The 26,400-nt window shown below is 50.5% G+C and overlaps 1 protein-coding gene across 1 annotated transcript; it reads right to left on the minus strand.

Annotated features, from left to right (window-relative positions):
• Positions 1–799: 799 nt before the first annotated feature.
• Positions 800–25,540, minus strand: PGM1 (phosphoglucomutase 1). Its single transcript, XM_063406908.1, has 11 exons — positions 25,207–25,540; positions 13,228–13,390; positions 11,642–11,788; positions 10,570–10,695; positions 9,873–10,063; positions 9,375–9,529; positions 8,235–8,350; positions 4,764–4,899; positions 3,162–3,345; positions 2,170–2,304; positions 800–1,235 (listed from the first exon to the last, which is right to left on the minus strand). The coding sequence occupies exons 1-11, from the start codon at positions 25,450–25,452 to the stop codon at positions 1,146–1,148; spliced, it is 1,689 nt and encodes a 562-aa protein (XP_063262978.1). The 5' UTR covers positions 25,453–25,540; the 3' UTR covers positions 800–1,145.
• Positions 25,541–26,400: the final 860 nt, after the last annotated feature.

Genomic DNA, 26,400 nt, shown 5'->3' on the forward strand with positions numbered 1-26,400 from the left:
CCAACCATAAACTCCGGGGTCACTTGTTCACACAATGCTTGAAAGGCAAATTAGAGCAGCCAGACTGTTTTTCCCCCACTAATCCCAGCTTCCTGGTGTAGAGCTCTGCAGCCAGACTGGGGGAAACCTCTGGAATGATCCTGCCAAGGGAGGCTGTGGGCAGGCACAGCACCACAGGAAAACACAGCTCTCCCAGCCTCAGGCACGGGCTCCTCCTGGAGCCTCGGCTTTTAGACTTACTTGCATCTGATTTTTGAGGGTTTTTATCCACCCCACAGCAGAGCAGCTCCCCCAGCAGAATTGTCAGTGCAGATGGAGCAGCAGAGACCCCTCACCTGTGAGATAAAAACCCTTTTTTATCTCACAGGTGAGATAAAACCCCTTTTGTCAGCACATCCAGTCTCCTTGGAAGTGGTGCTGGCAGGTCAGGATGAGGATGGGATGTTCCACATTCCTGGATAAAAGAGCTGCTCCCTCAGGCCTGCCTAGGGACCCAGCCCAGGTTTCTGCCCTGGGAAGAAGATGAGATGGGGCACAGGGATTGCAGGATTTGGGTGTCAAAGACAAGCAAACCAAGAGGGGACAAGACCTAAACTCATCCCACTAATGTGAATTCTTTTCAGGAAGAGGGAAGGAAGGTGCAGCTGCACAGCCCTAACATCAAACCCAGCTACAGCTGTCTCCAAAGTGACCCTCTCTGTGCCCTTGGATAAGATATTGCACATTAATGCCTGCAAATCTGATTATTCCAAGGCTCTTACTGTCCACATCCAACCAAGCAAGCTCATCCAGACAGGGATAAAGTGTTTGTGCTTCTTTCCCAAGAAAGTTTCCAAGACAGTAAAAAGAGCCTGTGAATTATTGAAGAATTCAGTGTCTCTGTTATTCCTAGAGCCTGTTGCTGAAGGAAAAGCCAGGAGTCCACGAGCTGCCCCAAAGGTGTGTGAGGAGCACCACACCCAACCCGAGGGCAGCACTGGCGACAGAGAGAGGCAGCAAAGGGGACAAGGGGTGCTGAGGGCTGGGGTTTATTGGCTATCCTTAGCAGCAAAACAGTGTTCTTAAATACAGGGAGACAATCAGTATTCCTCTTTTAGTGGCAGTGTGGCGGGGCAGGGGCTGGGCACACTCCTGCCATGGTGGCTCTATGTGATGACGGTGGGCCCCGAGCGGCCGGTCCGTTCGTGCAGCTGAGACAGTTTCAGTGCAATGGAAATGAGAGGTGCCAACATCACCTGCAGGGAGGAAAGAGAGGGCTCAGAACTGCACAGCAGCCTTCCCACGCCACGTCCCTCAGCAGGCAGGTCAGGCTGGGACACCCAGAGCTCGGCCCAAAGGCTGCTTTGGGCTCACAACCTGAGCTCTGGGACCAGGGACAGGGGTGCAGTGCTCCAAAAAATCCCAAGCTCCAGCAGTGCTGCTGCTACCCTTCCTGTGCTGTATCCCAGCACAGGATTTAGGTAAATCCTAAGTTCCCCCCATCAGAATGGGGGATTTTCAGTCTTTTTGTCAATTATGGTACAGTAAGTTTGGCACAACGAGCCCCCGGAGTGTTTGTGGGGAATACAGAACCAGAGAATACCCTGAGTTGGAAGGATCCCCAAGGATGGTCCAGTCCAGCTGCTGGCCCTGCACAGAGACCCCAACAATCCCACCCTGTCCCTGGGAGTGATGTCCAGACACTCCTGGAGCTCTGGCTTGGGGCTGTGCCCACTCCCTGGGGAGCCTGTTCAGTGTCCAGCCATCTACTGAGTGAAAAACTCTTTCCTGATATCCAGGCTAAACCTAAATACAAGAGGAGGATTCTTTTCCTCCAGTGCCTGCAGGAGCTCAGCAGCATTTGTGAATGATGTTGCAGAGCATTCACTGCACCCAGTACAGAACAGGGCAGTCCCACCCTAGGTATGGCTGCATCCTGTGATCCCATTGATATTTTTTAAAGCAGGCACAGGGGTAACACAGACAGGAAAACTGTGCTGTGGCAGAGGCAGCTGTGAGGGATTCCCAGTAACACTTGCCCCACACAGAGCTTTATTTTTCAATAATCCTATTTATACTGGGATGAAAGACACCGAACCTCCAGCTCCCAAAATTCCTGGCACCTCCACACAGCTCCAAGCAAAGCAGGGCTAAGAGAGGGCTGAGCAGTGGCAGGACTGCAGCACCCACCTGCGGGTCCTGGTTTATCTTCTGGGCGTCCTTCTCGTAGCTGTCGATGTAGAGGCGCACGGTGGCGCCCGCGCTGCCGGTGCCGCTCAGCCGGAAGATGATGCGGGAGCCGTCGGAGAAGATGAGCCGCAGGCCCTGCCCGGGGACACGGGAGGGCTCTCAGCTCATTGCCAGCCCGCTGAGCCCCGCCTGCACCACCCCTCCTCTCCAGGGAGCCACGGGAGGCTCCTGTGGAACCCTCTCCCCGCTCCCAGGGGCGTTAATGTCTGTCCTAACCCGGAGAACTTTGAACAGGAGCCTGCATGCCCAGCCCACTGCTCTTCATGGGAACAGGACATGGAGAAAACACTCCTGGAGGCTCAGTGCCCACTGAGGTTCTCTGAAATTCACCTTTCCTTCCAACCCACAGACAAATCCCACATATCACAGTAATATCTGACTGCAAAAATATTGTCCCTGGAGCTGCTCAGCCCCACAGCAGCCTGCTCTCCCCCAGAGCTGTGATCCCATCTCCTCAGCCTCAGGAAAGATGGGCTAAGCCTTCCCTGTCAGGCTGTGCATCCCAGCTCCACAAAGCACTCCACTCCAGGGAGTTGGGGTTTAAGGCACCCACACTCAAGCTAAAAGGTTTTTCTGAGGTGGTGCAATGACAAGACACAAGGCTGGAGTGAGAAATTCCCTCAGGACCTTGTGCCTTGCATATCCCACCTGAGATCCTTAGAGAACAGGAAAAAACAACATCTCCAGGAGAATTCAGAGCAGATTAAACTCAGCCTTGGAGCAGGAATCAGGGCCCTGCCTGCAGGGAAGGTCCCATTTCCACAGGCAGGACACAAAGGCACAGGGAGAGCTGAGGGAATGCAGAGAGCTCCTGGGAATGCTGCCTGTCCTGAGCACCCTGCTCCCACCTGCAGCAAATCCTGCTGCCCTCAACCTCCCTGCACGCCCCCAGGAAACTCCTTGTGGTGTTCACTTTGTTTCTCAGGGCCCACCTGGTTCCTGGAGACGCTGCCATCCACGGGGTCGTTGTACTCGAAGTTGTCGGCTTTCTCCACCGTGTAGGTTTTGTCCCCGCCCGAGAGCTGCTTCCCCACGAAGGAGCGGTCGAACATCAGCGTCTCCAAATCCTTCATCATTTTGTTGGCAGCGTCTGCATCCACCTCCTCGTAGTCGTACCTGCAGCCAGCAGCACACACAGGATCAGGGAGGGGAGATGCAGTGAGCTGGGATGCTTTGGGAGCCCTTCTCAGGCTCTGTGGGTGTTCTCTGCTCCTGTGCTGGAGGTGAGGACAGGCAGAAGAGGCACCGAAAAGCACCAGAACACACTGCCCTGAGGAGCTGTCCCTGGATCCCTGGAGGTGCCCCAGGCCAGGCTTGGGGCACCCTGGGACAGCGGAAGGTGTCCCTGCCCATGGCAGGGGTGGCACTGGATGGGCTTCAGTGTCCCTCCCAAGCCAGCCCTGTGTGAGGTTCTATGAAAAGAGAGGAGGATCTGTGTGCAGCACTGCAGCCACACCCACGCAGATCCCTGGGATACAGCACAGCATTTCACAGGCACTTGGTGCCAGGAGATGAAAGCACAAAGCGCTGTCCCACACCGAGAATCACAGACCGAGGGCCAGGGCCAAGATCCAACTGACTGCCAAGAATTTCCTGCAGTTCTGCCCGCCAGCCCCCTCATGGTTGCTGTGAACACCCTCAGTGCATCCCCACAGCAAACTGCAGCTGTGACTGCACCAGGAAAGCATCCAGAGCCAGCTTTGATGTCCCTGCCCAGGTAGGAGAGGCAGCAGAGTGGCTGGAGCCCACTCCAGGATCCCAGATTCCGTGCTCCCACTGCCAGCGGGATTTGTGCTGCTCTGTTTGCGCCTGAGCCGCCTACCCCGCGCTCAGCATGCTCTGCACACACACCTCCAGTGCTAAAAGGCTGCTTTTTTATCCTAGACTTTGGCATTTTTCCCCAGGTTTCCATGCCTCAGATGTGTGCTGGCTTTGTGGTGAGTGGAGGGGGGAAAAAGAAAAAAAAACACAAAGGAAAGGCAAGTTCTTTCACTTGGCAATTTGAGACGGAATTTTCAAGATCCTCCAAGCTGAAAGGTTTCTGCCTAGTGCAGTTTCCACCTCTGCTTGTGTGCAGGTTGGTTCTATTCCTTCCCTTGCCATCTTCCATGTCTACTGCAGCTTAAATTTCAGTATTTGGGGAGTGGCCAGGAACTCAACCAGGTAAATAACAGCCATGGGCCTGGCATCCCTTTACAAGATGCTGCTGTCACTGAAGATATCACAGATTAACCTGTGGTCTGGGGTCTCAAGATTATTGATCCCATGGCAAAAATGACCCTTGAAGGAAAAAAAATCTCAATTAAAAGAAAAAAAAAGGTGCTTTGCACGTATAAAATGTCCAGAGTCTGATGCCAGATTTATGTCTGGAGTAACAACCCAAAGCTGGTGAATCCCCTGTGGCACCCAGGAATGCTCGGGGAGCTCTGCAGCACAAACAGCCATGGAGGGACACAGGAACAGCCCCGCAGTGCCCGTCAGGGCTCTGCTCTGGCACTGCCCAGGGAGTGGCAGGGCTCAGGAGCTTTCCCCACCTGGTGAAGAAGTTCCTGCCGTACTTCTGCCAGTGGTCCTTCATGATGTCCTCCACGCTCTGCTTGCGGGCGGCCAGGATGGAGAGCCAGGCCAGCACTGCCCACAGCCCGTCCTTCTCTCGGATGTGGTCGGAGCCTGTGGGGAGCCACAGCACTGACACAATTCCCTCTCCTCACACCTCAGTCCCCGCCTCGTCCCCTCTCCCCATCCCCTGGCAGTTGCACAGCTCAAAAATGGGAGGCATTTCCAGAACTCCGTCCCTGCTGCATCGTTAAAATGGGTCAGGGTCTCATCTGCTCCAGCTCCAGCCCGAATAAAACACTCGGCATCTTTTAACACACTTATTGTTCTCACATCCTGAACTCTGTTCTCAAGGAAATAACAGGGAATGCACAGTAAAAAAGGCACCAAATAAAAAACAAAAGGCAAATGCAAAGGAGCAACTTGGGAAGGAGAACATCAACAAGGAGAACATCAACAGGGAGAACATCAACAGGGAGAACATCAACAGGGAGAACATCAACAGGGAGAACATCAACAGGGAGAACATCAACAGGGAGAACATCAACAAGGAGAACATCAACAGGGAGGACATCAACAGGGAGAACATCAACAGGGAGGACATCAACAGGGAGAACATCAACAAGGAGAACATCAACAGAGAGGACATCAACAGGGAGAACATCAACAAAAACATCAACTCCGCAGCAGCTGTCGTGCCCTGTCTGCCAAGGAGCACCCTGGGATCGTCTCCTGGCCCAGCACCAGGGGGAATGTCAGCCCTCCTGAGGAAGCAAACCCCAACAACCCCAAAATCACCCCAGAACGGGGAGAGGAGCAGCAGGGCAGGGAGCACCAGCCGTGGGGCTGGCAACAGCAGGGCAAGAGAGGCTCCATCCACCTGCAGAGAGCAGGAGAGCCTCCAGCCTGCTCTCATTGGGGGCTGGAAAAGCTCCTCTCGTGGCTAAAGGAGAATTCACAGAATCCAGAATGGGTCAGGCTGGAAGGGACCACAGTGGGGCCTCTGCTCCAACCTCCCTGCTCCATCCCTGGGCCCAGGACTGCAGCCAGATTTCTGACTGCTCCAGTGAGGGAGACTCCACACCTCTCTGGGCAATCTGTCCCACACAATAAGGAAGTTCCTGCTCGTGTTCAGGTGGAATTTCCTGGGCCTCAGTTTGTGCCCGTTGCCTCTCGTGGGTTCCCCCAAAGCTGGCAGTGCAAGGAGAGCAGGGAGCAGGCAGAGGCAGCCCAGCCTTGCCCTGGAAGCACAGGGGGATCACACAGCACTGAGCCCTTGGGAAACCCGAGAGGTGCTGGACCTTACACAGCCCCCATTAAATGGGATCAGGTGGCCCAGAACACACCCAGCCCACCCTCACTGCCTCGGTCTGACCCCGTGCCCCACAGATGCAAAGTGAACTCCTCCTCACGCTGGAAAACCTCCAAACAGGTATTAAAGAAATCCCAGGAGCACTCCAGAGCTGCCATGCCACCCTCTGAAGGAGTGCCAGAGTGGGAATCCCCTGGGAAAGGCTGGGGGCAGGGCAGGGGTGATGTGGTGCTTTGCACAAACCCCACTGTTGTGGACGTGGCCATAAATTATCCCCAGGGTCCCTCACAGCAGAGAGGGCTGGGCAGAGGTGATGGAGAGGAATGCTAAATAAACACCAGTCCCATGTGATGGATCAACTTATTGCTGGAATGAAATACCCAAGGAGGCAGGCAGGAATTCTGTCATGTCCCATTACTCTAATTGCTGCTGGGCTCCAGTCCCACTGCCTCACAGTTTGTTTCAATTTTTACTGGGTCTTTTGGCTGCTCCTTCACCTCTCTCCCCTTCAACACTCCCACTCTGTCCAGCTCCAAACAACTCCTCATTAATTTCCTATCAAGTTCTTGTCATTCCTTTTGCATTTCCCACGGGGACAAACCCCTTTGCTTTGTAGGGAGTCCAACGCTCCTGGGCCCTTTCCCAATCTGTTCCCCCAAACTGCTTCAGCTCCCACCACTTGGATGTGCTGCTGCCTGGCCAAAATCCCAAACCTCTCCCAGCCCCTGCTGCCACTGGAATCACTTTGGTTTGGGAGGCAGTCCCTTACCTGCTGGGAGTGGAGAGGAACTGAGCTTGTTGCTCATACAAAGGTGGAAACAGTTTTGGAGAGCTCTCATTTGAGATCACCTCCCATCAGCAGCTCCAGGAATTTGGTTTTATTTATCTCCTGAAGCACCAGTGCACTCTCATTAGCCAAGATCCAGGATATAAACTCAGCACATGCTGAAATCACTCAGGGCAAAACTCCAGATTTTTTCTTTAATCACTGTTTACTTCAAGATTTCTTTACAGAGATACCAGGATCTCTGAAATTCACCTTTCCTTCCAACCCACAGACAAATCCCAGTCCCACATATCACAGTAATATCTGACTGCAAAAATATTGTCCCTGGAGCTGCTCAGCCCCACAGCAGCCTGCTCTCCCCCAGAGCTGTGATCCCATCTCCTCAGCCTCAGGAAAGATGGGCTAAGCCTTCCCTGTCAGGCTGTGCATCCCAGCTCCACAAAGCACTCCACTCCAGGGAGTTGGGGGTTAAGGCACCCACACTCAAGCTAAAAGGTTTTTCTGGGGTGGTGCAATGACAAGACACAAGGCTGGAGTGAGAAATTCCCTCAGGACCTTGTGTCTTGCATATCCCACCTGAGATCCTTAGAGAACAGGAAACAACAACATCTCCAGGAGAATTCAGAGCAGATTAAACTCAGCCTTGGAGCAGGAATCAGGGCCCTGCCTGCAGGGAAGGTCCCATTTCCACAGGCAGGACACAAAGGCACAGGGAGAGCTGAGGGAATGCAGAGAGCTCCTGGGAATGCTGCCTGTCCTGAGCACCCTGCTCCCACCTGCAGCAAATCCTGCTGCCCTCAACCTCCCTGCACGCCCCCAGGAAACTCCTTGTGGTGTTCACTTTGTTTCTCTGTAACTCAGTAACTCACTCAGACTGTTCAAAGGCAAGTGTTAATTTAAACTTTATAAATCATACCTTGTTTTCAGAACAGGAAAATGAGGGCCCTATTAAGCTCAGAGATTTAATAGTGACCTGAAACCTTCCCCAGTAAAACTCCGTGCTCCCAACCGTATTTCTTTCCAGAAATGAAAACATTGAAAAGGTTTTCCTGGCCACCAAGAGTTGAAAAATACATTTAGCATTGCATTTAATCCCCACAGACTCAGTGACCAGGCTACTAAAGAGGCCCCCAAACTTCCTGCCTATCTCCTTCCTGGAGAACTGGAGGAGAAGGAGCTCCTACCTCACAAAACCTTTGTGTTCATTTCCACTCTAATTCCTCCAAGCCTTTTTTATATTTCAATATTTTACAAGTATTAACAACTGCAGATGAAAGATAAGCTCTAAAGAATAAACAACTAGGAGGAGGAACAGCACCATCATGGGTGATATTGGGAATGCTGACTTACCAGTCCCAAAACTTTCCTCTCCACACAGAGACAGTTTGTTGGCATCCATCAAATTTCCAAAGAACTTCCAGCCCGTTGGGGTCTCATACAAAGCAATCTTTGCAGCCTGGGCCACCCTGCCGAGGTAAGGAGGCCAAGTCACATCCCTGGATTCTCGGTGCTCCCAGGGGAGATGGGATCAGCAGCTCTCCTGGTGCCACTGAAGGCAGGGAATGCTTTGGTACAACCCCTCTGTTTCATCCCAGCGTGAGATGTGGGAGATGCCTGGGCTGTGCATTTACAGAACAGGCACAAACACACAGGTCTTAAAGCAACTTTACCTGGCAGATCGCAAAGCATTTCATCAAGAAAGCATCACTATCAAATTTAGGGAAAAGAAGGATGGGGAGGGTCATTTGTTTGGGTTTATCTGTAGGAAAGAGCAAGAGCCAAGCTCTGCCATGTCCCCAGGCAGGCTTTAATCCATTAAACCTCACTGATGCCCTGGCACTCTTCATCAGACCAAACACACAGGACAGATCGGGGTAAAATCCCAGGAAAGGGATTTGCCCCTCAGTTTAGGAAGGACACTGAGTGCAGTGTCCAGCTCTGTCCCCTCAGTGTAGGAAGGACACTGAGTGCTGTGTCCAGTTGTGTCCCCTCAGTTTAGGAAGGACACTGAGGCACTTGAGTGCATCCAGAGGAGGCAGCAAGGCTGGAGAGGGGCTGGGAACACAAACCCTGTGAGGAAGGGCTGAGGGAGCTGGGGGTGTTCAGCCTGGAGAAAAGGAGGCTCAGGGGTGATTTTATCACTCTCACAGCTCCCTGGAAGGTGCCTGTGCTCAGGTGGGGTCGGGCTCTCTCTCCAGGCAGCACTGACAGAAGGAGAGGACACAGCCTCAAGCTGCAGCAAGGGAAATGCAGGCTGGATATCAGGGAAAAGGTTTTTATGGAAAGGGTGATAAAGCACTGGAATGGTCTGCTGGGAGGTGGTGCAGTCACCATCCCTGGAGGTGTTTCACACAAGACTGGACATGGCACTGGTGCCGTGGTTCAGTTGAGGTGTTGGGGCTGGGTTGGCCCTGATGATGTTGGAGGTCCCTTTCTAACCCAGATATTCTGTGACTGTGTGCCCTGCAGGCTCCCTGCGTGCCCGGTTACCTGTCCAGGGCCCCGCTGGTGGGCATGCTGCGCGCCAGCCCGCGCACCCCGCTCTGCTGGAAGTACGGGATGCTGAAGATGTTGGCGGCGATCACGGCCACCGAGTCCGAGGGGTTGACGAAGAAGCCGTGCTTGCCCAAAATCATGTTCCTGTCCTGGGGGAGACAGCACAGGCACAGCTCAGCTCCCTGCTCAGCTCCCTGCTCCCTGCTCAGCCCACAAACCCAGCAATGCCCAGAGGTTTTCTGGAATAAACACAGAGTTTTGAAGAGGTTACCCAGCAGTGTTTCACCTTCCTGCTGATTTTTCACAGCTTTGAAGTTAGTTAAATACAGTTTGGGCTTATTGACACAGTACCCAATTATTTCTGTGGTGCCAAACTGCAGAGGGTGGTTCACTGCAGTCATGATTCCAGAGGAGAGAGGGAAAGAAAAGGTGCCCCTCAGTGCCCAGAGCTGGCTAAAAGGAAGGGAGGGGAATTCTGAGCAGCTCCTTTACCCCGTCTCCATCAAAGGCAGCTCCAAAGTCGTACTCTCCCGTCTTCATGGTCTGCACCAGGTCGGCAGCATAGGTCAGGTTGGGGTCAGGGTGGTGGCCCCCAAAGTCCTCCAGGGGGGTGCAGTTCACAGCTGAATTTGCTGGGGCTCCCAGCTCCTCACACAGGATCTTCTTCACGTAAGGACCCACCACTGTCTCGGCAAACAGAGAGGAAGGAGTTGGCCCAGCCACGGCACCACCCACCCCAGGCTGCTCAATTTGGGTCACTTCAGGTTCTTTGTGGTTTGGGAGCTCACACCAAAACCCAGCCCACCCCTGGCAGTGTCCCAGGCCAGGCTGGTCAGGGCTTGGGGCAAGCTGGGCTAGTGGAAGGTGTCCCTGCCCATGGCAGGGGTGGCACTGGATGAGCTTTAAGCTCCCTCCTAACCAAAACCATTTCAGGCTTACATGAATCATTTCACAGAATCCTGGAATGGTTTGGGTTGGAAAGGACCTTAAAGCTCAGCTCATTCTCATCCCCAAAACACAACACTTGATAAAAGAAAATAACAAGGGATATAAGAAGTTTGCTCCCAAAAAGAAAAACCCAGTATGCTACAAACCAACCCCCAAACTTGCAATCTAAATTCCAGGGAAAATCCTCCTGTGCCAAATCCCCAAGGACACCCTGGGCTGTCCCAAGCCCAGCCCTCTTTACCCCCGTGCATGGCGTCGATGCGGATCTTGAGCTGGTTCTTCCCTGAGAGCAGCTCCTTCAAGGCACTGAAATCAAAAATACTCCTCAGCATGCTGGCATAGGCTTCCACAGAGTCCACAATTTCCACTGCAAAAGAGGAGGAGAAATGATCAACCCTCACAGCCTGGATTTGTGATAACTCCTGCTGCTGTTGAGGGTCCTCAGAGCCCAACACAAAGCCCTGGAACCCCCCAGAGAATCAGAACAGGGGCAGGAATAATGGGGCTAAATCAGGAATTTAATCACAGGCTCTCACTGCTAATCAGGCCACAAGTGGAGCAACAAAATCCTTAAGGCAAATTCTGCTCCCAGTTAAGGTCCCTGAGCTTCCTTCAAGAGGGCTCAATCCCACTTTGCTTCAATTTAAAAATATGTATATAAAATCAGATCTTTGATTTCCACAAAGCCAATGGGAACTGTGAGCTTAATAGTTCAAAAGTTGCACCTTTGCAGCCAAAATAAAAACAAAATACTGCATAAAATTCCCACTACAAAGAAATGGGGACTGAGAGAAACACCAATTTTTATTAACTTTTAACTTATTTCTTTGTTAATTACAAGCACCAGGAGATGGTAAAAAATACTTGCAGTATTTTTTAAAAGTCTTTTTTAAACTTATTTTCATATTTCACTGCTGACTGACAAAAGTCATGTGTGAAATGTAACAGCTTTCCCACTCACAGGGACAACTTTCATATGTTAAAACCATTGAAAAAAACCAGTTGAAAGGTTAAACTCTGTCATTTTTAATTAGGAAAATGCACTTTAACTGCATTTTTATGTTTTCAAGTATATGTTTGCCTTGCAGAAAAAACAGCCTTTGATTTTAGTGAAGTTTGATGGATCAAGATTTTGCTACTGAAGTAGAAACTTCTGTAGGACAGAAAATTATATAAATCAAAATCAACAAATAAATAAATGCCAGGAGCAATGTCCTCACTGGGATTATGCAACAGGCGAGAAGGAGAGGTCAGAATGGCCACAGAAACATCAAAATTCCTCACCCTGGCCAAGAGGAAGAACCTTTCTTTACCTGTAAATGGCTTAAATTTGTTCTCCAAGTCAAACTGCTGCTTCCCAATGGTGCCCAAATCCACCTGGAGATCTGGGCAGATTGCATATTCCTCAATTTTCTTGCTGATCTGGAAAATTTTATCCGTGATGGCTTCAGGAGCAGGACCTGCAAAATGAAAAGGGCAAGGGGAAGATGTTGAAGAATCCAACTGCAAGAGGAGTGAACTTGAGGAATGCAGCAAAGACCTGGGCTGGGAATACCCTCCTGGGAGAGGAACTGCAGGGGATGAGGGGAGCAGAGCATCCCTGCTCTGAGGCTTTGGGCAGGCTGAGCTGGAACAGAGATGGACAGAGCTAAGGAATAAAGCAGAGATTTATTGAAAGGCCTTAAAGGATTCACCCTGGGCAGGACAGGGCCTGTGCTATACCCAAGGTGGGCCCAAAATGGTCACAAAATGGACACAAAATGGTCACAAAATGGACACAAAATGGTCACAAAATGGGTGACCCATCACGAGGTCTCACACTTTTATAAGTTTTGGTCCATTTGCATATTGGGGTTTAATTGTCCCATTCCAGCCCCAGGCTGTGAGGTCCCATCCTTCTTGTTCTCCCTCCAGCCACCCTTGTTTGTGCTTTTGGGCTGAAAGTTGTCCTTGTGTGCAGCAGGAGAAGGATTTGTTTTGTGTCCCTGCTGTGTGAAGAGAGCTCACTAACGCTGAATGTGAGCTCAGAACTGCACCCCTGGGCAGCACAGAATTTGACAAACATGAAAGCTCAAACTTAAAGCCTCAGCTCCATTAGGGAAACCACTGCTTGGAGCACTGATTCCTGGGCTAGAAACAGAAATTTCAATTCTTGGGTGGACACAATAAATAAATAATAATAATAATAGTAATAAGAATGTTGTTGAAACAATTATGACATACAGAATGACACTCCTAAAATCTTTAGAAGGCTTTTTATTATGGCCACATGCTGGTTTTTATCCTGTTTTTACAAACCTTAAGGGTAACTTTTAATTAGTTAGTAGTTTTCTTGTTAATTAATTCAGCAGCAACTTCAGGCAGCAGCTGACAGACCGAGAGGACACAGCCTCAAGCTGCGCCAAGGGAAATACAGGCTGGACATTAGGAAAAAGTTTTTACAGAAAGGGTAACAAAGTGTTGGAATGGTCCACCTGGGGAGGTGGTGCAGTCACCATCCCTGGGTGTGTTTAAGAAAAGACTGGATGTGGCACTGGTGCCGTGGTTTAGTTGAGGTTAGGGTTGGGTTGGACTTGATGATCCTGGAGGTCTCTTCCAACCTAATGATTCTGTGATTTTATTGGCTAGTAATATTTGATTATTAAATCTATCTATTTGATTATTAAATCTATCTATTTGTAAGATTTACGTATTTTCTTTACTGATTTTTGTGGGACAAATCCTTTGTTATTACAGGTACACTGATTATTCCCCCTCAGAACAGATGGTTGAGTAAAAGAAACTTCCCCTTCTCAAAACAGCCTCACGTGTGAACTTCCAAAGGGTGAGCTGCCCTTAGAGGGAAGAGCAGGCTAGCTTTTACCCCACTGCTACCCCCGAGCCAGGCGGGTGCCCTGACCTCCGTTGGCGATGTTGAACTTGATGCCGAAGTCGCCGGCGGGGCCGCCGGGGTTGTGGCTGGCGGTGAGGATGATGCCGCCGATGGCCTTGATCTTGCGGATGATGCAGGACACGGCCGGCGTGGACAGGATCCCGTTCTGCCCGATCACCAGGCGCCCGATCTGCGGGGCAGGAGCACAGCACAGCCTGGTGAGGGCACACCCCAAACCCCAAACCCCAAACCCCAAACCCACAGCCCTGTTCCTGCCAGAGCTCCCCCCGTGAATCCCGCTCTGTTTTCCTCCACAAATTCTTGTGGTGGTTTCACGTTTGCCAGTCCCTGTTTCCCAAAATTAATGTAAGGGTTTGAGTGTCCCCTAGAATTATTTACTCTTCTTCTGCTGTGAGATAGGACTAAGAGTGAAGCAAAGCAGTTTCCAAACTTAAAAGGTATAAAGAGGTTTATTCACAAAACTACAAGAAAGAAAAAATTAATAAGAATCTGAATAGACATAACAGCAGAAATGGCAAAAAGCACTTTACAAACCCAAAGGGAGGGCCCTGCCTGCAGCTGCTCACACCAGCTCATACTGAAGCCCTGACTGTGCCTCCAAAACACCTCCCTATCCCTCAACAGCTTCTTTTCCCTTCTCACAGACAAAGTATAGAGACAAAACTTGGAACTCTTGGTCACGTTACCACCTATAAAATAGTCTTAGTTCCTTTAGAGAGAGAAATCTCTTTTAGTTTGCCATGGAATTCCCCACAAGAATCAAACCAGACCCATGACAATGCTGCACATGGATGCACTGAAGGGCTGGCATTAAACACCACAAATAAATTCTCTGAATAAATTCTCACCACAGCATTCTCTCTGGCAGTGGTCTTGAAATTTGCCTTGAAAGTACACAATGGGGCAGAGAGAAGCCAAAAGAACACAAAACTTGAACATCTTGAGTAGCTGCAGATCCTTCCTCACAGCGGGCAGCACACCTCCTTCCCATAAATCCAGGGATATCACTGAGATTGGAACCAGAGCAGTGTGCTGAGCACCAGAACCCAGGCAATAAAGCAGGAGGTGGATAATTCCCTGGATGAGCACACTCCTTCCCACAGCCCCCAAATGAGGTGACAGGATTAAAACCCACACCAGGCTCCTCTGCACCGACCGAGGGGGCCAGGCCCAGAACAGGCTGGGGAAGGAGGAGGGAATTCATTCAGTCCCAGGCTGAGCAGGAATCCAGAGGAGCATTCCCAGGCTGTGGTGGGTGCTGAGCCAAGGGCATGGCGTGGCTGTGATTCCTGTCCCCTGGCACTGCCAGGTGCTAAGCCCCAGCCTCGCTGCCCATCGCTCACTGTCACAGCCCAGCTGCTGGCAGAGCTGCAGATAACAGCAGAAACATCAAAAAGCACTTTACAAACCCAAAGGGTTTATAAACCCAAACCCTGCCTGCAGCTGCCCACACCAGCTCAAACTGGAGCCCTGACTGTGCCCACGCACTGATCACTCATTTCTTATACCTCACTTCCATCTGAAGCAGCCCAGCCTCCACAGGGTTTGCTTTTTCCCCATTCTCACACACGCCTTGTCCTGTGCTTTATTCCAGCCTCCAAACCTTGCTCCTTCAATTTTCCTGAGAATTCCCAGGACCTCCAGGAAGCTCCTCTCCAAAACTTCCCCTCCTGCTCCCCCGTTTCCCTCTCAGGGTCATGTCCTGCAGCATCAGAGCCCCAGGAACGCTGCAGAGGAAGGGAGAACGAGGGAATTTCCCTGCCAAAGCAGGCAGCAGCTGCAGGAGAGCTGGATGAACACATCAAACTCCCTGTCCTTGCCCTCCCTGCACACCTGAGCTGCAGCTTTTCCCTGCAGCAAGGAGGGAAAGGAAGAAACACTCATCTCCACGTGAGCTGCTCTGTGATTTGGGTCCTCCTTGGCTTCCAGAGGTTTCAGCTGCCACTCCCCACCCATCCAATGCTAAATCCTTTGTGGTAACCACTGGGGAAGGTTGCTAAGTGTAACAATGTGCTGAACGATTTACACTTAATCCTTTTTGAATCTGTGGAATTTCTTATGAGGAAAACCTCAGGCTGCAATGATGGAGAAACACCTTTCATGGAATCCTCCAAACAGACACACGTCATGCAGCAAGTTTGGGTTACAGCACTTCGAAACCACCCGGGCAATAATTCCACCCTGGTTTTACTGAAAGCCCCGTTAGGATGCACACAGGGACCTCCTGCAGCCCCTGCTCCCCCCAGGAGCACTGGGAACAGCTTTTCCAGGCTGTGGAAGTTGGTGGCTGCAGCTCCACGGTGTCCCCAGCCCACCCTTGCAGCCCCTTCTGTGCAGGAGATGCAGCCCAAGCCACCAATCCCACACCCTGAGCCCCACTGAGGAGAAAAATCCATGGGAAATATTCAAATCATCCCCTAAATCCCATTGTTTAGGCAGACCTGGGCCCAGTGCTGGAGAGAAAAGTCTGATCTCCCCCTCACCAGCAGATCTGTCCTGGTGTCAGGCACTCCAAGCCTGGCTCTGTGCACATTTTCCAGCTCCTCTGCCCAGCACACACACTGATTTCAAAGGAAGACATTAATTTGCAATACCTGAAGATTTTTCCCCCCACAAGATGGAAAATAGGTCGATTTTAAAATTAAATTAATAAAATTCTCTCCTCCATTTTCCATTCACTATTGATCACAGTGTCCAAAGACAGGTTTTATGTCAAGTTCCTGAAATCCAGGTCCCTCTGCACAAAGTTTGCTCTGCACTAAGAGATCCAGGACAGACAGCAGAGCCTTTTCTCCTTAAAAAGCAGAAGGAAACAAAGATAAAAGCCCAGTGCACGAACCACGATCTGCACAAACACACAAGCCTCTTGCTCTGCTTCCAAATCACAGAATTCCAGCACAACTGGGCTCCCTATAAAGGCTGTCACTCACTTGCTGACTCTCATATCAATTTTCAAAGGCTCCCTGAGCATTTATCCCACAGCCACCACTTACACCTGGTGAGAAAGGCAAAGCATGCTTGTTCCTTTGCCTTTGCCACTCTGGTGGCTGTCCCTGTTACTTCATTTCTGAGCATTATCAGGGGTTTATATTCTCGTGGAAAGACTGGAAAATCCACAGGTGCCAACAGCTTGGGGCATGTCAAAGCACCAAACAAGAACACTCAAACCCCAGGCAGAATTTCTTTTCCTTTCTCCATGTGTATTCTCTGCCCAACTGCAACTCTTAGAGTGAAAACCCAATAATTCCCATACTCCCCACCTGATCTGCCATTAAAAACGTCACTGTCAGCAATTGAATAAAGCCTTTGGGGAAATTAAATCTCACAGTGCCCAGTTTCTGATGGATTTCTGCATTTCTCAGCCACACCCCACAGGAATTCAGCCCTTTAACATTTACCAACCCCGTTGGCAGCAGCCATTTGGACAATCAGTTCCACTGCAGACTTATTGAGGTACCTCCCATCACCTCCAACCACCAGAGAGGCTCCTTGGCGATCCCTTAGGTCTATGGAATAAAAGATACTCTGGATAAAGTTCTGCAAATAGTTCAGCTTGGATTCAAAGTAGAAGGTCTTCCTCCGTAGGCCGCTGGTTCCCGGTTTCTGGTCGCTGTAGGGAGCAGTTGGCACCGTCAGCAGAGGCAGGGGAGCGTCTTCCATGTCCCTTTCTCCCACAGATGCATTTAAAAAGTCAAATATGCCAAAATTAACCCCCAACCTTGACACAGCAATGGCCCACCTATGATCCAGGAGCTCCTGGGAGCTGTTGAACACCCAAAAATAGCTCCTTGCACCTCCTGTAACCGAAGCCGTGTCCTCGCACTTGCTGTGGGGGATCAATGTCAGGGACAACGCACGATTCCACGCTGCTGTCCCTCACTGCGAGGCTGGCAGAGGATTCCTGTCTTCCCTGTCACCTCCTGCTTGCCACAGGCGCTGCTCCCAGCCATCCCACACTCCCAGCAGTGCCAGTCCGTGTGGATCTCCCCGGGCAGGGAGGCGGGAGCAGCCCAGCCCTGCTCGGATGCGCCGCTCCGGCGTTTCCCAGATCCGCAGGGCAGTGCCAGGCCTGGAGGCAAACTTGCAGCAGGATCCTGCTGCAGCTATTTTGCAAAGTCTGGTGAGTTAAAGGTCACTCTTAAAATGGAAGGGAACAGATCTGTTACCTCCCGTTTGCTCATGCGACTCCTGCCCTGACAACCTGACTTCCCACGGCTCCCTCGAACACAGGGAGGATTTCCAGCAGGAGCAGCTGCTCAGCCCTTGGCTGGAAAGCCTCAGGAGCCTCAGCTGAACACCCCCAGCAGGTCTGACCCAGATTAAAACCTCAAAATCTACCAAATGCTTGGGAAAACTGCACCCCGTAATGCTGTCCATTGTGGGACAGCCTAAACACAAACAGAAGAGACTCAGAGGTCAAGAATCTGCTGTGAAGCCTCATCTTCCCAAGCATGGGGAAGCTAAATTAAAGAAGGGAATGTTGTGGACTCCCCATCCCTGGCAGTGTCCAAGGCCAGGTTGGAGGGGGCTTGGAGCAGCCTGGGATAGTGGGAGGTGTCCCTGTCCATGGCAGGGGTGGGATAGGATGGGCTTTAAGGTCCCTTCCCATCCAAACCATTCCATGATTCTAAAATCAGCCTTTCCTCCAAGCCTCTTTAACAACACCCAGAGTCCTCTATCTGAGCTGCTGGAAACAATTTCTAGATATCCCTGGAGCAATTAAAGAACAGAGACTTGGTAATGACTGTTTACCCCACCATTAAAAGCAGGAAAAAGGAGATGTGTACACACAGCTGAACTGTGACAGACCTGAAGGTGCTCAGGGACCCTTTTCTGCAGTGCTGATTCTGTCATCGTTCCAATAATTGATATATTTTCTTCCAAAGGAGACCACAGAACCACAAATGTTGGAAAAGCTCTCTGAAATAATCCAGATAAACCCTTAACCCTGCCAGGCCACCAGTGACCCTGTCCCCAAGATCCTGATTTCTCCGTCAGCACATTAAAATGGAGTTGGATAATTTGTGTGAACCAACACATCTTTCACCTCAACAGTGAGACTGCCTGGGATACACAGCAAAACTGGGCTGTGTTTTATCCACCCACACTGTTCCAGCATCTCGCAGCTCTCTTTTTCTCCCCATGCAAAGGCCCAGGTTTCCCTCTAGTGGCGCAGAACCCAAAATCCAGCTCCCAAAATTAGGGAAAAGCCTAAGCAAGCTCTTTCCTTGTGGCATTGAGTGACAGGAGGAGGGTACAGGACACCCAGCAGCTCCTGTGACTGCACACTCAGATTTACTGGCAGGGAAAAGCCTGTGGAGGGCTGGAATTTGTGTGCAATTCAGTGCATGTGGAGTAGACAGAGGAATGAAACGAAACGAAGCAGGGGAGGAGGGTCATTCATGCAGTGTTTTTGTGCATAAAGTGAAGCACATCCTATTAAATGAAATATAAAATAATGCATAAAAGGCACAGGGACAAGGACAGCCACAGCAAGGCCACTCTCTCCTGTAACATCTGCACCACTGCCTGGGACAAACCCAGTCACCAGGAACTGGGCAGCCAGGACTGCTCAGGGCCTGGGGATCACTCCAGAGGATTCAGAGGTGCCAAATGTCACCAGAGGTGGGTGCTGAGCACCTTTGCACTGGGGCAGGGCCTGGGGAAAGGTCATTTGAGCCGTGATAAGGGAGGCTTTGCTGGGGTGACTGATATCACAAATCACTCAGGCCATCTGCTCCCTCCCCACAGCTGGATAACAGCACCCAGGGCCCTCCTGGAAGGTGATGGAATTTGTTCTTGTAATCTTTCTCTCCAGGTAAGCCCTGCCAGGGCACAGTGAGCCTTGCAGCTGGAAGTGCTTCCCTACAATCTGCTGGATACTTCCCTTGCTGGCACAGCAAACAAAGAGATCATAATCCTCTCCCTGGCAACTCCTCAGTAAAAAACCCTTTGGCATTAGGCTCTGAGTGCCCTCTCTGCTGCAGCAAAGAGCCCCAATGTTCTGAGCTTTTCCTTCTGGTCCTGTTTCCCAGATCTCTTATTCCCCACGGCAGGCAGAGGCTGGTGAGGGAATCTCCCTCTCTCAACAGCCAACCTGGCACAGACAGGGGCATTTCCTAACCCAGGGCTCCTTTTACTGTCCTGCACTTCACACACACAAGAACAGAGTTAAAACTATTGATTAACTGTTGACTTTAATGATAGAAAGACAAACAAGACTCTCCTGAGAGGGCTTAAATTCACTAAACATTGCAGAGCCACAGGTCCTCCCTTGATTCCTAATCAAGGGGATGGTCCCTCAGTGATGCCCTTGATTCCCTCTCCCTGAGTGAGCTGAGCCATCCTTTTTGTGAGATGGAGCCTTCTTTATCTGGAGTCTCCCCCAAGCCTGGGACCAAGGGCAGGGTGAGAGCCAGACTCTCCCAGCTCCCCACTCTGACACAAACCCAGCCTCCCTCCAAGCTACAATTTTATATTTAGGCATTCAAGCAAGAAAAATAATTGTTGGGGGAACCCACTATGGAAAGGCCAAACTGAATGGTAATTCCCTGTTCCCATCCCTGCTCCACCCTTGGAGGCTTCTCCAAGGTGCAGGGTGCCCTCTCCTCCTCTTCTCCTTTCCTTCCCGTTCCTCTCCCAGGTTTTTGTCCCCATTCAGAGAGCAGATAAAGCCCATGTCCCCTCTGTGGGGCTGTGTTTAGCTGCAAGCTTCCTTTTCCAGCTTTGCAGGAATTTTGAACAGCGAGAGGTTGGTGACAGGCATCTCCTGCTCCTGTTCTGTGTTCAGTCAAGAAGACACAGCTTGAAATCCCAACAAATGGAGAAAAACCACTTTACACTTCATCTGTGACTGTCCTTTAAGGCAGAATCCCAATCCCTGAACTCCTGCCCTCGGGACAGCTCCAGTGCTGTGCTGTCCCTGCACATCGGCCATCAGAGGGTGCCAAGAGCCCAGGAAAACTTCACGGAGCAGCTGCCAAAATCTGGCACTTTCTGCCCAGAACTCTGCTGCTGGGAGTGGCATTTGGTAATGCCAGGACAAACGGAGCCCAAGAAAAATAAATAGACTCCAAGTGTGTTATTGGTCATACAAGGAGTGCTGCTCCCACTGCAACATGCTTAGTTTCTATTAAGAATCAATTAAAAATCTGAGTTTGGAAGTTGCTGTGGAGATTTCAGAGGGAGAGAAAGATCTTTGGCACCATCTCAACAGCACAAGTGCACTCACATATGAATCACTCCAGAATGAAGAGACTGCTCTGCTCCTACCACAGCTGAAAAGAAAAGGTGGCAGAGACAGGGGCTGGCAGGGCTGGGGGTGAATCCCCAGCTCCAGGTTTGTCCCCCTGGCAGGGGCTGAGCTTTCCTTTCCAGGGAAGCTCTCACCAGCCACCAGGATTGTGAAACTCTCTGTTCAATGGTCAGCCCCTCACAGCACACCCAAATCTGCATTTTATCTCTGCTCTCCTGCCTTTGCACCAGGGAAAAGGGAGGGATTCCAGCAGGATTTCCTCAGTGCTCCAGGATTTCTGGCCCCAGACTGCTGAGATAGAGCCCCTGGCCCTGGGTGCTCTTGGAAATCTGCACCTGAACCCAAAGGACACCTTCCACTATCCCAGATGGCTCCAAGCTCTGTCCAGCCAGGCCTTGGGCACTTCCAGGGATCCAGGGGCAGCCCCAGCTTCCCTGGAAAACCTGAGCCAGGCCTCAGCAGCCTCACAGGGAGCATTTCCTTCCCCACAGAATGACCTCAGCCACCCCTGCTAAAATCTCCCACACCCAGACCAGATCTTCTCTGAGGGCTGATGCCCCGGCTCAGGACTTGTGTTCCTGGTGAGGCTTTATTTCCTGATTTTGATTTATAACAAACACATTTTAAAATTGAGAAATGATGTTTTTCTGAATAACTGGATGTGTTTGCCCTCTACCATCACATCTGCTGTTTATTTTGTTACTCTGCAACTTGTACTATGAGTATGTACTACAAGTGTACATTACACTTTTATTACTTCAGAATTCTTTGAGCTTCTTGCTGATATCTAAACTATCTCTGTTTATTTCTAAAATACATTTCAGCTCCTCATCTGAAGCATTAACCAATATTTTGCCCAGCTCAGGATCATGACAGGATGCATTTCTCAGTCCTGGTGAGCTCAAATTTGGAGTAACACAAATGGAGTAACACAAAAAAACCTCCAGCCCAGCTCCCCATCCCAAACTTTGCCCTGACAGAGGGAAGGCATTTCCACCCTGCCAGCCCAGCCCCACTGAGCTGTGTGCTCCTGCAGCCTTGGCCCAGGAGATCACAGCTAAACCCCTGGCAGGATGAATTTCACCTCTGCCTGCTGGATTTGCAGAGATTAACTGCAAAGCACCTTAGCTCCTGCTCTGAGCTGGAGTTTCATGAGTGCAGAGTTTAAAATTCCAAAGGGCCACTGAAACTGGACAACCTGACCACTTAATTACCTTCCACTGTAAACTGACATAAGCCAATTAACTTTACAGGCAAAAAGGAGTCTAAGCTGGTGTAAAAAGAGGCTGTGAGAGCTGCTGCAGCTGCTGTCTTCTAAAATCCACATCATGCGCAGCCAGGAAATAGCTACAAGTGGTATTTATTTCCTCACTTTACATATCACATCTCAATTTCCCCTTCTGCCTCTGAGAAAAACAGTAACATAAGAAAGTCGGAAATTGAGGTTTTTCCTACTGGCCCAGAGGATCCAGCATCATCATATCTAACCCTGGTGCACAGGGGATGCTTTTTTGGAAGAACTTTCTTTATGAGGACTTTATTTTGATGATGTTAATCCCAGGAGCTTTTACTCAAAGGGAAGATCTCAGTGGGAACTGGTCTGGGAGCTGTGGCAGAACAGCACAAAGGAAAAGGGAGCTACCAAAGGAGAGCAGTGAATAAAATAAATAAAAAGAAAATAAATAAAAAGAAAATTAAAAAATTTAAAAAATAAAATAAAATTTAAAAAAATAATAAAATAAAATAAATAAAAAATAAAATAAATAAAAAATTAAAATAAAATAAAATAAAATAAAATAAAATAAAATAAAATAAAATAAAATAAAATAAAATAAAATAAAATAAAATAAAATAAAATAAAATAAAATAAAATAAAATAAAATAAAACAAAATAAAATAGAAATGCAACAGTTTTGAACACTTGGTTTCCTTGGGTAACTGAGAGGGGAGAAAGGTTAAAGCAGCCAAGGCAGGAACCCAGACTTGCTGGGGCAGAGAGCAGCATTTCTAATAACAGCCCTGTTTGTCCTGCAGCTATAAAACAAAAGCAGGCACTAGTTAACATGCAAGGCACAGCCTGGCACTCCAAACACCTTCCAGCAACGTGCCCGAGTGTGGCAACTTTGCAGCACTTGGGAAAGTGTTCGGTTGGGAAGGAAGCAAGGGCACAGAAAATTTGGGGACAGCAGGTGACAATGTCACTGAATCAGCCTGGGGCTGCTTCTATGATCACACTTGGAATTTCTGTCATTTTTTGAAATAAAATTATTGCACAGCCACAATTCTGCTGAGAAGGGATGCTCCAGCAGGTCCTGTGAAGATCTGATTTGTGTAATTAAAGATCAGATTCAGCATGTGGGAAGAATATCAAGGAAAGCTGGCACAGGCCAGAACAAAGCTGGTAGGCTACACTGGATGCCAACTGGGATGGCAAACAATTTCAGTTTACTTACAGAAATGCAAACTTTAAAGTAAGATAAACACCTCGTAATCTCATAACTACAAACTGAGTAGTTGCTACTTAAAAATAAATACTTAGTTCCATATTAACCATTCCAGGTGGAGACAAAATCCAAGCTAATTTTAGCACCCTTTCCTTTTATGCTGTTAAACTAAAGTTCATCATTTGTGGTCCTCAGGTCTGTCCTGTGCCTGGAGAGCACCACTCAACCAGATGTTAACACCACGTGATTTTAAAGCATTCATCAACCACTTAATCAGAAATGCACTTTTCCAGCAGTTTTCTTAGTATTGCTCAGTTTTTTCTCAGCATGAGGGAAAACTGAGTTTTCCCCCCAGAGCTGGAATCAGGAGATGTTTGAGCCCCAGCACTTGGACAAACCCACAGCTGCAGGGACAAATTTCCATGTGCTGGTCCCTTTCTTACCACGAATGAAGTTGTCCATCCTTCTCTTTGAAGGACAGGGAACTCCCAGTCACTTCATATTTACTATGAAGAAAGAGGATTTTAATATTTAACTACACTGTGGTAACCAGCAGGGAATTGATATTTGTAGTGACAGAGAAACTCCACAAACCAAGCATCCCTCAAGCACTCCGAAACAAGGCAAACACATCAAAATTTAAATTTAAATTTAAAACCAGTGCTTTGCATTTGCTAAAGGAACCATCTGGTTTTAGTCACCTCATTTCTTGGGACCTGAGAGTTTTGCTGCTCCTGAGTTTGGCAATGCAGTTCCTGCACTGCCTTATTTGGGCCAGAGCTGCTAAAATGTAGCAAATATCTGAAATCAAGTTCCCCGCGGCTCTGCCCTCTGCAGCTCAGCCCTGTGGTTACTAACACAGAATTTTCCTGCTGCTCATTTACTAACCCACATATTCTTCCACACGTTTCCTTCCCCCACCTCCCGTTTTCCGAACATTTTCTGACTCTAGAGCCGGTCCTGCCCCAGCACTCGGAATTCACGTGGACAAAGTGCTGCAGGGCAAATTCCTGCTGGCAAGGGCAGCCCTTGGGAGCCGCTGCTGGCAGCGAGCTGGGCTCTGCACCTACGTGAGGGACTGCACGATGCAGGGGAGGATCCGAGACATTCCCGGCCCTCCGCGCTTCCCAAAAATCCTCAGCACGGCCCTACCCCCGGCCTCCGCTCCTGGGATGGAGCTGAGGTGGGAATGAGGGAGAAGTCGGTGCCTGGAATGCTGCCGGGTGCACATCCAAAAACCTGCACGAAGTCACATTTCATCCCAGGGAACAAGTTTGCCACTCTGCTTATTCACAGTGATCCACAGGGATCCTGTGTGTGCACTCAGGCAGGAATGCTGCATATTCCAGCTCCAACCCCTCCCAGAACAAATAAATAAAGCTGCTGCTTTTCCGTCAGGGAAGGCTGCTCTATCCATCACTTCCAGAGGTGCACGCAGCATCCAGGGATGCTGGGCTATGGAATCGAAGTTGAGCAGCTGCCACACATCACAAAAGACAAATTTGTACATGGCTTAAAAAGAAACCGAGCCAGTTATTTGCTTCTTCGTGCCCTAAGGAGGCAGCAATCCCAAATTATTATTTTTTTCCTAAGAAGTCAGATAATTACAGGCATTGGAGCACGTGGGAATTTGAAATAGGTAACTCTGAGGTTTTATCCTAAGCACCAGCACCCTCAGCCCCTCTCTCCTTTGTGGTCCACGAGGATGAATGTTTTCTGCTGGGGCTGGTGTCCCAGGAGAAGGGGATAGTTTTCCTTGGAAAAGAGTAAATGTAGGGGATTCCTACATTTTGAGGTACTAAAAACATTCAGCTTTGAATGTTTTGAAACATTTTCAGCAAAATTCCTTTGCTTCTCCCCACCACCATCACATTCCCTGCTGGGATTCCCTTGGGCCGGGAGTGACAGGAGCAGGACGAGCCCACGGAGGAATCCCGCCGCAGGGAGATGTGATCCCACATTCCAGCGGTGTGGAAGGCAGCGCTGCTCCCTCCCCGCCTCCCCGCCCGCTGCTCCGTGTCTCAGCTGGGAAACCCAACCACAGCCAGCAGGAAGAAGGAATTAGAGCGAAGCGCATTTGCTTCCATCCCTCCACCTTGTCCACTGGCTCGGGCAGGCAGGGAGAGGCTGCCGGGGGGGTTTTCCAGCCCGGCCCGCGGGCAGTCCCACGCCAGCCCGTGTCCCTCACCGTGTCACTGCCAGGGGCGGACGCGCCGAGCGCCAGCGATTTCCGCCGGCGCTGCGGGCGGGGGCGCATCCCGGAGCCCCCGGTGCCCCGGTGCTTACCCCGTTGGCGGCGGCGATGCGCACGATCAGCTGGATGGCGTCTCGCATGTAGAAGCGGCCGTCGCCTCCCACCACGAGCGTGGCGTCCTGGCGCTCGGCGGGCGGCACGGTGGCCAGAATGCTCTGGATGAAGTTCTCGGTGTAGTTGGCATTGCTCTGGAACACCGTCACCCGCTTGCGCAGCCCGCTGGTGCCCGGCTTCTGGTCGCCGTAGGGCTTGGTCTGCACGGTCACGATCCGCACCATGGCCGGCTCCGGGAGAGTTCCGGGAGCCGGGGGGGAACCGCGGCCGCCCCGGCCCCGCCGCCGCCACCGCCCCGCGACCGCCCCTTAAAGGCACCGCCCGACTCCGGCGGGGCGCACGGGCGGCAGCGCCCGGCTGCGCTCCTGGCCTCTCCTGTCCTCTCCTGATCTGTCCTCTCCTGTCCTGTCCTGTCCTCTCCTCTTCTGTTCTGTCCTCTCCTCTCCTGTCCTCTCGATGCTGCCCTGCCACAGCCCCCAGCACCTCCGTGTCCTGGCGCTCTGCTCGATCCGAGCCACTGTCATGGAATCAGGGAATAGTTTAGGGTTTAGGAAAGAGCTTTTAAGATTTTCAAGTCCAACCGCTCCCCAGCAGTGCCAAGGCCAGCGCTTAACCCATGTCCCCAAGTGCCACATCCACAGGGATTTTAAATCCATGCAGGGATGGGGATTCCACCACTGCCCTGGGCAGCTGCGCCAAGGCCGGACACTTTCCATCGAGAAATCTTCCCTGAGATCCAATCTGAACCTTCCCTGGCACAACCTGAAGCCCTTTTTCCTCCTCCTGTCCCTGTCCCTGGCAGCAGATCCCAAATCCCCCCAGCTGTCCCCTCCTGTCAGGTGTGCAGAGCCACAAGGTCCCCCTGAGCCTCCTTTTCCCCAGGTGAGCCCCCCCAGCTGTCCCAGGAGCCCCAGACCCCTCCTGTCTGAAGCAGGGGCAGGGAAGGTCAGCATTAGCAAAGCCTTGAAGAAGCTGAATTTTGTTATAGCTCTAGTTCTCAAGAGAAAAGTAACAATCCAGAACTTGAAATTCATCTTACAGAGATTTTTTTCCTCCTAAATGTCTCCCCTCAAAGAAAATGAACTGGTACCTGTGTTCAACTTTAAAAAGAGAAGCTGGAATTTTTCTGTCTTGGCAGTACCTGGATTTGGAGCAAACTGAAAAGACTCTGC

The sequence above is a fragment of the Prinia subflava genome, chromosome 10 (genome assembly GCF_021018805.1).
Source record: "Prinia subflava isolate CZ2003 ecotype Zambia chromosome 10, Cam_Psub_1.2, whole genome shotgun sequence".
Lineage (NCBI taxonomy): Eukaryota > Metazoa > Chordata > Aves > Passeriformes > Cisticolidae > Prinia > Prinia subflava.

Bases quoted from the DNA above. Each gene is read 5' to 3' on its own strand.
- PGM1 (XM_063406908.1), bottom strand. From the start codon at position 25,452: ATGGTGCGGATCGTGACCGTGCAGACCAAGCCCTACGGCGACCAGAAG. The intron at 13,391-25,206 runs GTAAGCACCGGG...CCTGCCCCGCAG, and splicing joins GCATCGCCGCCGCCAACGGG to ATCGGGCGCCTGGTGATCGG. The intron at 9,530-9,872 runs GTAAAGGAGCTG...TGTCTCCCCCAG, and splicing joins CTGCCTTTGATGGAGACGGG to GACAGGAACATGATTTTGGG.